Raw genomic sequence first — 12,756 nt, 5'->3', positions numbered from 1 at the left:
TAATTTTTGGTCTCTTTTTAGCCAACTATTAAACATAGTTTCTAAATTTGATAATAACATGGTAACATTTGAAAATGACTGTTATCCTCTAGAGACCCCCTCTTAAAAGGTAGACTTTGTTGCTCTTTTCCATAACTGTCAGGGTATTGCACAACCTCAACGTGACCTATTCTCTGCCATTCTTGAACTAATTTTACCAGACACACAATTAGCGATAAAAATAATTCTTTTCCTTCTTTGCCAGAGAAACAGGGTCACCCCTGCCTTAATTAATGTTAACACAGGGGAAATGTCAAATTCTTTATAAAAGCAGCAAGGTAAGATTGCATATGCAGATCCATAACATCATCTTTATTCAGAGGGAAAGCAATTTGTCTTATGCAAGGCTGTTGGCAATTTGCTTGATAGAGCTTAAGAAATTATTTTTTCAATTTTGAGAACACTGGTTTAGTAAACTAGCATTAGTAAAATTTAACCATTTCAAGCTTTTGAAAACTTAAAAAGCCAGATAACCTAGAGATGTAAAGAAGCTTAAAATAATGCTTCTAAAGAAAAACTAATCATAGGAAGACCACTTACCTAAGGTGTAATGATTTTTAACACCTAGTAACAAAATTATATTTTTCTTATTTAAAAAAAAAAAAAAAAGTTGTGCTCTAAACCTTAATGTCCCCCAAACAGCACATCCAAGATTCAAGCCCCTCATTTAGCATTGCTGCCAATTTTAAACTCAGCATAACCAAAGCAAAATTCTCGAGGAAAATACGACTTTAGAAAAGTTACTTTAATGAAGAGGTTAAAGAGTGTTGCCTTTCTGTAATTTGCCCATAATACTGGAAGTCTGTAATTCTTAGATTTAACTGACCATTTTTTACCACATGAGAGGAGCTTTGCAGCATAGTAAAATGCAGTGCCTTCACTGACCTGGATTGACACATCACAGCTTATCTGTTGAAATATTTAGATCAGTGTGATACTATATAGTGACCCAAAAGGTAGGTGTAAGCTTTTTCCCTCAAACACTGTTGTACTTAAATTTGCCAAGTCAGGAAGAGGCAAGCAGTAATAACACCTTGTGTTCAGAGTTAGTATACCTGGGTATATCCCAGTCCACACACTTCCAACGCTGAGATGGTGATCCTGAGTCAGGCTAGTGCTGGGAGGATTGGATCCCAGTATGTTGAGATGTACAGCAAAGTTTGAGTGTTCTCAGAGTTGGAGACTTGAAGAAACAGCCTGAGTCTCTGAATCCTTCACTAAGGATGTAGTACCTTTCAAAGCCATTTGAGATTATCACAAACTGAGGATAGATCCAGACCCACATCCCCTGAATCTGTTGGAATTTATCTAGGTCTATGGCAAAGAAGAAGCCAGGTGACATGCACTTAATGCCTTTTCCTTTAAGACTCAGGCTATTATAAAAAAAAAAAAAAAAAAAAAAAGGAGTGGGGGGTGTCTCAAAGTCTATACACACACACACACACACACACACACACACACACACACACACACACACAACAGTAAGGCCACAGAGTCTGCATAATTTATTTCGTATACTTGGTCTTTTAAAATGTTGAGCTAAGGAATTATCAAATATTCACTTTTGTTTTATATTGAACATGTCCATTTTGCCAGCAGGCAGGGTTAGGATGTGAGTTATTAATTTAATTCTAGTTTGAATGATAAAAAGTTACCCTAATAAAAAGTCTAAACTTACCCTCAGGAAATGTTGGTTGTGTTCAAACAAATACAATCCTGAGTGAGGGATTTTACACATTTTCATAGCATAGCCATGAATGACTGGCACTTTATTTGTCTTTTTTTTTTTTTTAAACAAATCTGTGTAGTAATATGAGATTTAGAGATAAGAGACCAGAGGAGTGTACATCGGTGTTCAGTAATGACTTATTTTAAATTACTTCAAAACCCATATGGGAAAACTTCCTACCCCTTCCACTGTCTGCATACAAAAAGGGTAGCAATAAAATACAGTGACTGAAGCGGTCTGCTACCTGACTTCATTGTCTCATCTGCCTTGTTCGAATACTATGAAAAGTAGATGTTGATGTAAAATTTGTATCTTCCATTGTGTGGCTGCATCTGCCAGCACAGTCTTTGAATTGCTGGGCAGATGCCACAACTGTTATTGAAAGAATAGAAGACTGACCTTGGGTTAAGACGGAATTCCTTTATTGTGCAGACACTGCGGTAGCCAGGGCGCTTTCAATGCCTGGCGTCAGTTCTGCTGGCCCTGCTCACAGGGCCTCTGTTGTTCGTGTGCAATTGTATTCCTTGCTCACTGTTGCTTATTGAGATGGAAGAATAGAATTTGAGGAAGAGTGTTCCAGATGTTTCTGATCTATTTTAGAATTATAGGCATTTTATAACCATACTGTTGGGTGAAAGCTTGATTTTTTTTTTTTTTTCTTTGTAGGAGTTAAAGAGGGCTGCACTGCCTCCACGGAGCCTTCTTCAACAATTGAACTCCCAGATTATTTGATGTAAGTTCAGATGTCTGCCAATGGGAGAGAACTGTTTAATTTTAGAAAGTTTGCAAATTCTTTTCCCATAATTTGCAAATGAGAAAAGAAGTTCCAGAAATAGAGTCCCAGAGCCACCCCTGCATTTGAAAGGCTGCCATTAAGCCTGCTCGTCCCAAATCCACCCCTGTCTGCCTAAGCAGGTTGTGTCTCCCCCAGCGCTGAGTTCTGCTCTGTGGCCTTTAAGTATAGAGAAGCCTGTCCTTTGTTCTGTGGCCAGGTCAGGCATTTGATTATGGAGGATTTCAGGGGTCTGACTCTTCAAAGCTGACAGTCTATCAATGCACATTCACTTGTTGCCCCAAAGAGAGAGTTTATTACTGATAAAGTACTTAAATCTCCACAGTTAATACAAAGTAGAGATAGACTGATTTTCATTTAAATAAAGTTCTGCCATGGAATTAATTTTAAAAAGAGAGAAGAGTAAAATCAGATCATTTCACTTTAGTACCAGTTATAATGTTTTTCTTGTTATGACAACAAGTTGCTAAACGCTGAGCTGGGGACATTTTTGTAACTGGTTATCACAAAAATTATAACTTGTAGACATAATTCTAGCTTTTTTATAGACTCAAAGGCTTCTGTAAGAAGAAATAATTAAGTTGCAAGAGCCTGGAAAAATGGAGAGTGGAAGAACAAACAGATTTGACTGCAGATAGCTTTGAAAATGAACAAGTGTGCAAAATAATTTGAATGTAGATTGGAAAATGGACTCTGAGCTGTATGAACGTTTTTTCCTCTATTAGCATCTCATGGTGGACAAAGTTAAACTGTGCTGTTTAGCATTCCGTGTACCACAAAATGTTGATTTCCAGAGTAAAGAATATACTTAAAATGTGTTACTTTTGCTTAACAGTAGTGTGAAAGCTATACTTATTGGGGAATGATACAGCATGAAACCATAATGCTGGTTATCATCTCTTGACTAAAAAGAACCCAAGAAACCATACCGAGCACTCTCTCATTGGAGGCGGTATTTGGTTTTAGAGTTCGGGGCATGGGGGAGCTTTGAAAAGTGGCCACCACCAAGCTGGCCCAGGGAGGGTTGCTTGGGGGACAGCATAGCGTCTGGCTCCACTGATGAGGGGGTTCGCCTCTCCTACTGCAAACCCACTTCTCCTTAAAAGTCTTGCGGAAGTCGGCCCCCTCCGTTGACAACTGCAGGACTGTGCTCTCATTCTCTTGCGGTGGATTTTGAATTCCTCTTTTTTGTAATAGTGATGTAAACTAGTTCTATGTGACAGAATCGTGTGGGGGAGGCTAAAAAAGAATTCTAACCCTTTCCTCATGCACTCAGGATGTTGCTGTGCTTTGTCAACTTAACCAGTTAATTCTATATTTAAAAACTGGTTTTTAACATCCTAATCTAAGGGATGGTCACTGCATCTGCCTCAGTGCATTTTGGCACATTTGTCACGTTTCTGGCTCTCAAAAATCACAAAAGTATGTAACCTGTGTAATTGTTTGCTTAATTTATTAAAGTAAAAGCAATTTATTTTGTCACAAAACTGTCTTATATGATTATAGCCAATTTTCTTAAAATGGTGAGAAAGCATGGATTTTCAGAAAAATCACTGCAATTACAGAACTTAAGCTGTTTCTTAAGAAAACCAAAGAGACATACAATAAAACCTTAATGATCAGCCTCTGAATAATTCATACCTAAACCACAATATCCCTAATTTTTATATAATAAGAATACTTTTGTTACTTGTGGCTGTGAAATATCCAAACCCTTTAAAATTTTATTCCGTCATTGCATTTAGAGCCAGCTGTAGAACCATAACAATTTTTGTTAAAAATAGTGAAATGCCTTTCATTAAAGTGCCAATATAACCAAATAATCTTCTATAATAGCAACACAACTGTTGGCCAGATTGGTGTTTTTCCCTAAGGAAATTATTAAATAAAATACTGAGGGTGTAGCCTTGTGTGTGATCTTGAGAAAGCAGGATATTTCGTAGAACACATTAAGCCAGAGTTTCTCAAGCAGTGTAGCCATTTTGCTTACCTGCACTTGTCCCCAGGAAGCTCTTTCCCGCCCTGGGCTTCCTCCGCTGTGACATCAGGACAGCCCTGCGTCACTGCTTGGCTCACAACACTCTTCTTACATCAGAGACATCAGCATACCAGTGCTGTCTCCCTCACACTTAGAAACCGAACCTCCACAGAGGCTAACTTGGCATGAATAAAAATATTAATGAGGACATTAAGTGCTCAGTTGCATCGCTTTTCTCACATTGCCAACCAGACATTTGTGCCATCTCATTTTAAATAAAACTGGTAAGGTTATCTAAAACCATTTTTGTGAAGGACTGAACTCCAAGGTTTTCCCACAGTTAAGAATATCTGTGCATGTCCCGGAGTGCTGAAGCACCTGCCCCTGATGGAGATTGCTTTGGAATGTCAGTTTTTATCTCAGAAAGTCAAGGGAACTTAGCATTCCATGGCAGGAACGCAGAGTACAGAGACCCAGGCCAGCCCCTGGTGTGATCCCACTTCCCAGAGCCACAAACAAATAATACTGTGTTTTAATATTAAAATGATGTTTTAATTTGCTTACCACTGAATAAACTGACACTCTGGGAAAATGGCCTTCACTCACCAGTTACCTAGAGGTATTTACACCCTAAAGTAAAACAGATTCGTGAAGAAACTTAGAATAATACTATGACACTGACGTTCAGTTACATAGAATATGACACTTCAGGGCTGAAAAGACCTAGAGAGATATGCCCTTTTTTCTTTTTTTTTTTTTCTTCCAGTCTGTCATTTCAAAAGAAGAAAATTATTCATTCCCTTTTGTATTCTATACATTTGCCTAGTCAAACATGGGAGGAAAGAGGCAGAGGGAACAAGCCTGAGGCGCCTTACTGGCAGCAGGTGTAAACGGCCAAAAGACAGACCTCCTCTTAGCCACACAACTAGAGAGAGCTTTGACTTCAGCGTTTACTTAGTGACTGGGTGACACTCTCCTGGTTTCATGTTACCCACCGAGTCCTTCTGTTTCCGTGTGACTCGGAACAGATGGGTTGGCCTCTGCCGCTACAGTGGTGGTGAATTATTTTGGATAGAGAAAGGTTTAGGAAGCTAAATCTGTATAAGCCTTGTTTTCTAGTCACACTTCAATTCCATTGCCACCGTGTTCTTTTCACATTTAACTTTCCTTCACTGAACATCTTAAGCTCTCCTGTGGGATAATTTCACCTGAAAGTTCTTTGAAGGAGTGACACGGCAGCAAACAGTGGCAGGGCAACTTTCAATCTAGGGAAACATGCTTGGATACAGTTTCTAAATATTTGTTTTAAATGTCAGACTTGTGCATTATGTTTACTCTGTAGTCTCTCTCCATTTATATTTTTTTCTTTTTTCTTATTAGAAAATACATTGCTATCGTCTCCTATGAGCAACGCCAGAATTACAAGGATGACTTCAATGCTGAATATGATGAATACAGGGCCTTGCATGCCAGGATGGAGACTGTAGCTAGACGATTTATCAAACTTGATGCACAACGAAAGCGGCTTTCTCCAGGCTCAAAAGAGTATCAGGTAAACATGTTTGCTCCTAGACAGGCTCACTTCCATATTTTACCTTCTTTGTTCTCTACCCGGTCCACCCCCAGGCATCCCACTGGCCTTTGGAGAATGTCCTCTGGCAAACCAGCCTCTCTGCAGCTTTTGGTCTTCATTGAAAATTAGCTAGGAAACTAAATACAGTATTTGAAATAGTTCTCTAAAATAAGTAAACACAACGAACTGTATTTCTGTCAGTGGAAAATAACTTTATATAACATAATATGTATAAAATATGTAATAGAGGCTTATATATTTACTATAACATAATAGAGTATCAAGGTAAAAAGCAAACACAACTAAATAGGAAAAAAGTTGATTTGGAATTCATTGAAATATTTAACTGCATTGCCAACTCAGACCATAGCTGTTAGATCTTGTGCTGTTCCCAAAAATTGCTATTTCAAGTCTATGTTTTTTTAGAAAAAAACTCAATCTGGCCTAGAATAGGGAAGATATAGACATAAAATATAAAAAGGGTTTAATACCACGGAGATTTGGGGCTTAAGTGAAGAAAAGCTTGGTGTTTCCAGCTATTCCAAAGACTGACATTTGTTAACAGATACTAAGCCATTTTCCCTTCCCTACTTTAATTAGTAGTATTACCATAGCTGGCAAACCAGTAAAAGCCAGACCCACATACTGGTTGTTCTTTCTCATAGTTATAAGCAAAAGGATTAATACAAATGAATGTGTCCCTCCTTACGTAGGCCAGATAAATTTGTCACAATTCACAACCATAGACGATGCCTTCGTTCTGGCCTAGTAACAGTTGTTCTGACAGGGACCCACATGAGAGAACGTGAATGGGTTTCCCACAATTGGCAAAACAACCTGAGAGCATCTGTGCTCTAAAGACCATGCCTTCCATTAGTGGGTCTTAATCTTTAAACAGGCTGCCTAGAGTTATGGAAGACTTTGCCAGAGGAATTTGTGTTTAAGGGTGCAAGAGGTCATTGATATGGTGGGGTGTTTCTTTCTTTTTTTCTTTCTTTCTTTCTTTCTTTCTTTCTTTCTTTCCTTTCTTTCCTTTCTTTTCTTTTCTTTTCTTTTCTTTTCTTTTCTTTTCTTTTCTTTTCTTTCAACATGTAATTATTTACCAGTGTACCATGATTATATTTAAACTAAAATGTAATTCCAAGGATTGCTTAGTTGTTAGGAGCAGGCTACGGAGCTAAACTGCCAGGGTTTGATTCCCAGCTCTACCATTGAATATTTGTGTGACCTTGGGCAAATTACCTTTCTTCAGAATCCCCATCCATAAAATAAAGTGATTAGATAGAGTTGTGCAGAATAAATGTAAGTATTTGGAAACTGCTTAGTCCATAGTACATAAGGTTAGATAAGTATTAGCCATCTTCCCTAGCCACCCAATTTCCCTCCTGAGAGGCAATCAATGGTACTGGTTTCCAGTGCATTCTTTCAGAGGTTTGTGTATGTAAGATGTATATACACAAGCAAATTCACCTGTGTGCTATATGTAATTGAATCTAAGATGTCATCAGTTACAATATGTACTATTGTCTTCTGTTCCAGTAAGTTAAACTGTCACACATTATTTGATTGCATTAAAATGAGAGGAAACGTGCATCTTAGAAGGAAGTTGTTAGAATGTATTATATTTCTTCTCAAATGATATCAAACTGTATAAGTCATTCTGCACTTTGCTTTTTTTCACTAAACAATATAATTCATCTTAGAGAACTTTATATAAGTACATGAAGCACTTACCCCTTTTAATGGCCTTTTCGTATTCCTTTGTATGGATTAATGGACATTTAAATTTTCTTTACTGTCTTTTGCTTTACAAATGGTACTGCAGCAAATAACCTTCTACGTGCAGCATTTCACTCAGGAGCAAGCAAATCTGAAAGAGAGGTATAAGTGCTGAGTCAGTTTTGCATTTGCTATTTTGATAGCAGTTGCCAATTGCCTTCTTTAAAGAGCGTACCAATTTACATTCCCATCATCAGTATTTCCCCACCCTTGCTGAATGTGTGTTAGCTGTTTATATTGCCAAAAAAAAAAAAAAAAAAATTTCCCTTCTGATTTTAATTTTTAATTTTGTAGAATGTTCATGAAGAAGTCTTACAAGAATATCAGAAGATCAAGCAGGTAGGAATCATCGCTGTGGGTTTCTGACCCGTAGTTGGGGCAGTATTATAAATTCTGCAACCTAATTCCTCCCGTCTGTTTCCTCTGCAGTCCAGTCCCAATTATCATGAAGAAAAATACAGATGCGAGTATCTTCATAACAAGCTGGCTCACATCAAAAGACTAATAGGTGAATTTGACCAACAGCAAGCAGAGTCATGGCACTAGATCTCTGCTTGGACCAGAAGATGTGAATAAACTTAAGCTTATTTATTTAAAATTCCAAATGAGTTGCTCTAAGATGCTAAAAAAATGAAACTTTGCTTGTTGAAAGTTTCAGTATTAGTAAACTTGAGTTATTTACTTTTTTTTTTTTTTTCCATTTTACTTTGCTTCCCTGCATTTTTGAAGCTGCTTTTTCTGGTCCTTCTTCCCATGCCTACCCCACCCCCAAGACTTATGTTTGTCAATAGAAATAATTTTTTTTAGATATTGGAGATCCAGTGTCTATACTTCAAATCAGCTCTTTTCCTTAAAAACTTATGTTTGTCATTAGAAATGATTTTTTTTTAAGATATTGGGGATCCAATGTCCATACTTCAAAGTTATGTGTGTTTAAAAAAAAAAAACAGTAATGTGCAAGGTGAAATGCTTTTGGATAAACATAAGCCTATTTTCTGACCTTTCTTAACGCAAACTCTTTGCCTTAAATGGTAGAATATTTAGAAATTTGCACAAAATACAAAAAAAAATTTTAAAACATTGTTTTGGAGGGTTAAGAAATAGAAAGGTGTATGTGTATGTGTATAAATATGCACACATATGTACATACAGGCTGACTTGATCTAGAACAGTAAATCCGCCCTGCAAGTTAACCCCCCATTGCAATGGTTGCCTTAAGGTGTTTGCTAGTTGTGTACATAGTGTGGTTAATCATTAGCTACACTACTTCCCACTTGGTTAGAGCAATGGGAAGTATACTGTGGCCTACCAGCGTCTGAAAGCGTGTGCTCGACCAGTATGTGTGCAGAGGTGGTGTGGATGTGAGCGTGCATGGAGGAAAAAAGCTGCTACTCTCAGTAGGCCAAACGCTCAGGTTAAACAACAGACGAGTGTTACTGTAGGGTTTTTTGTTTTTGTTTTTGTTTTTTTTTTTTCTGTCAAATTGCTACTTCTATCATGGAAGACAAAAGCATTTCCATTTCAACAGTTTGTCAGCTTTATTAATGTTGGGCAAAATCAATATGTTATGAAAATGAAACAGATCTATAGTTTTGGGGCAAAATTATAAAATTAAACATGTAGGTAACCTATTTATATACTGCTATAAAGTATTTTTTGAAGAGAGATATGCAAAGAAGCTATTACCTACATGAAATGTATATTTAAAGATTTTTTTTCATCCTGGGAGCCAGGAATATAAAAAAGAGCAGATATATTTAACCATAACATACTGTGATTCATCAAACAGCACAAACTTTCATTTCATGGAGTTTATCTGTTGACGTTGATTTAAACTATCATTTGTTTTATCATGTGGGAACATAAGTTATGTGGTCAAAAATATAAGGATTTTGAACTAATGTTGATTCAAGTTGTGTTGTCTTATCGTATTGTCTTTTCAAAGTGCTGCCAGTTGAAAAGGGAAGCATTATGTTTACAAATCTGTTTTGAAATGTTTGCCAAAATTTTGGTAGTATCTTTAATAAAGATGTTTGTCTCCAGCATCCAAAAAATAAATAAATAAATAAGTAACTTTGTTGTGTATCGGTATAAACCAGAAAATGTTGGTATCTAGAGAACCTGAGAGCATGTAGATGAACTTTTCTCTTTGAATTCTTCTAAAACATTAACTGGAAAGAGTAGATAATATAGAAATGTATGCAGAAGTAAAAGACGATACAAAGACTGATACAAGACCCTGTACACTATAACTCTATAACATTACTACAGGAATTTGATTTTTCTGTAGCACAGATGTCCTAAAGAATTGGTTTCTTTTAGCATTGAGATCCCTGGTGCTCTTCCTTTTACCTCAGAATTGGTACAATCATTACTAAATGTTCATTGATTTCAAACTTTGAGTTGAAAAAAGATAGGAAATGGGAATAAATGTGTTCCTTATATTATGGTGGAGTCTCCTGAGGGATTTGTCTATAGGTAATGACCTCACTGGTGTCATTTCTTGGACATCTTGGCCTTTTAATCAAAGATTGTCTGCTGCTATTTGCTATGAGCAGTGTTTTTCAAAAGCAAGGTACTTGGACAAACACTTGCATCACCCAAATTAGAATCTCTGGGTATAGGGCCCAGGTATCCACATTTTCCTAAATATGCTCCAGGTGACTTTTGCAAGTCAAAGTGTGAGGACCATTGGTTTAGTAATGGCACTAAACCTTTAGGTCTCTAAATTTCATACCTATCCATGTCAGCAGGTACAAATCACTCTTCCCTCTACATGATATGAGGCATCCTCTCAATCGCTTCACTGCCAACTCTTATTTCAGATCTTGTTTACAAACAAGCCTTCCCTGGTTGTTAGCCCTTGGAGCTCCCACCTACCCACAACAGCACATCTTCTGGTTTACAAATTGGGTGATAATGGAAGCTGGAGATAGGTCATGAAAATCCAGCGTTGCACATTCACAGACCTGACCACCTACCTATAAAAGCCTTAATTTAGATGTTTGTTATATACATTGGGCAGATCCTTGCAAAATGTGTGTTTGTCGCGCAAATTTGAGCTATAAATCTCTGAATCTGCTATTTTGAAGATGGCCATGAGCCTAGTAAAATATTTATAGTCATCCTTTATCTCCTACTGCAAGATTTTTAGATTCCCTCAAATAATTGCTTCAGGAATGAGTGGCCACTTAGTACCAGTTACTCTAGTGGAAAGATTTATTTAGTTGTTTTGAGAGACACAGTAAGTATAAAACAGCATTATCAAGATGAGAGAATGAGGGGTGTGTGTATGTGTGTGTGCGCGTGTGTGTGCATTTGTCACATTTCATCTAAAATAATTTGAAGCACTTTTGGAAATTTTTACCAACACCAGATTAACTCCAGATTGAATGAGCAGCTGACTGAGTACAAACCAAAAGGAACATTCACTAGATGTGGTTTTGTTTTTTAAGCAGGGGTTCTGTTTCCTATCTTGTTATTTATTTCCCTTGGAATACTTGGGGGTAACTTCCAACTCTTGAGTTTGATGGTGGTTCAGTACTTGCTCTCACAAAAATAATTGGTGTGGTCAGTTTATATCATTGCTCCATGCACAGTGACTGTAAAAATTCCGTATTCATTTCCTTTCATCTCTGATCTTTTAAACTTTATAGTTTTCTTTTCCCTTAAAGCATTTCACCTCATGATGTAAAACAAATGCATACTTGCATGTTGGAAGCAAGATGCTGAAATGGTTAGACACAAGTGGTCCATCAGTTCCAACACTCTCCTTGGTTGCCTTACCCCTTCCACTAGTGCATTCTCTGCTTCTGGAACTTGGCTGAAACTCTTGAGCCAGTTCACTGTATTTCTGGCAGTGTGAGTGTTGAGTCATGTATGCGTGGTATATGCCCTTACTACTATTGAAGTTCTTATGGTTTATTACTTGCCTAAGTGTTACTGAATCCTTTTCTTATGTGTACCGGATAGGGGGAAAATTGTAGCCAGCATTTTGAGGAACCTTTTGTGAAAGAATATTAACTGACACTACTAAATGAAGGCAACAGAAGATGTTATCATTGTTCTTTGTAATCCAAAACTAAACAAGGATGTGAGGCTCATTTGTAAGTATTTCTGTGTGTGTGTGTGTGTGTGTGTACACACACACACACACACACACACACACGTAACACTGTTTCTCAGTTGTTCCACCCAAACCATGTTAGGACCCTCAAAGGTAAAATGTCACAAGGACTTTTCAGCAGCTGTGGTGGTCCCTTTTGTTCTACACCAATTTCAGTTCAATAAAAATGTTAACTTTGCAATGCTGGGAATTGTTTTTCCTTTGTCTCCTTTCAAGGCTCTTAAATTTATCTTTCAAAACAAAAACAAAAAAACCCTAACAGAGTGCTCTCTGATGCCCTAATGTAAATGATCCTCCTGGGACAGAACTATTTCTTGTTGGCGACTCTAGGAAGTGGGGGCAGGGTATTTGCTCCAGGACCTGCCTGTTTTCAAAGTGTAGGGCATGCCCTCCAGAGGCAACATCTACTTGGAGAACAAGAATCACTTACCGATTGTTTCCTATGTGTGCATTGTCCCATTACTCCTCACCTCAACCCTGTTATCTCCATCTTATAGGTGAGTGAACTGAGGCTTAGAGAACTTAAGAAAACTCGTCCATGACACAGCTAGTAAACAGTGGAATCTGGGAAACCTGACCCTGGCATCTGCGTTCTTAACCGTTTCTCCATATTGCCCCTCATGTGCTGGTACCTTACAATGAGCTTCACAAAGTGACCGTTCCAGTGACACCACACAGGCTAGACAAACTCTTGATTCAAAGGAGACTAGAATGTGGGGGGTGGGGTAATATCTAGTAG

At 37.6% G+C, this 12,756-nt stretch overlaps 1 protein-coding gene across 1 annotated transcript in view; it reads left to right on the top strand.

Moving 5' to 3' along the window:
- The window catches only part of ELL2 (elongation factor for RNA polymerase II 2), a 73,139-nt gene extending 60,941 nt beyond the window's left edge, over window positions 1-12,198 (top strand). The window contains exons 9-12 of the mRNA XM_045498702.1: window positions 2,435-2,501; window positions 5,920-6,091; window positions 8,186-8,230; window positions 8,321-12,198. Of these exons, the coding sequence (XP_045354658.1) occupies window positions 2,435-2,501; window positions 5,920-6,091; window positions 8,186-8,230; window positions 8,321-8,437 (401 nt within the window). The 3' untranslated portion in view covers window positions 8,438-12,198. The remainder of the gene's footprint in view (window positions 1-2,434; window positions 2,502-5,919; window positions 6,092-8,185; window positions 8,231-8,320) is intronic.
- The last annotated feature ends 558 nt before the right edge of the window (window positions 12,199-12,756 follow it).

Source organism: Leopardus geoffroyi, chromosome A1, assembly GCF_018350155.1.
Source record: "Leopardus geoffroyi isolate Oge1 chromosome A1, O.geoffroyi_Oge1_pat1.0, whole genome shotgun sequence".
Classification (NCBI taxonomy): Eukaryota; Metazoa; Chordata; class Mammalia; order Carnivora; family Felidae; genus Leopardus; species Leopardus geoffroyi.
This window is presented reverse-complemented; position numbering and strand designations above follow the sequence as displayed.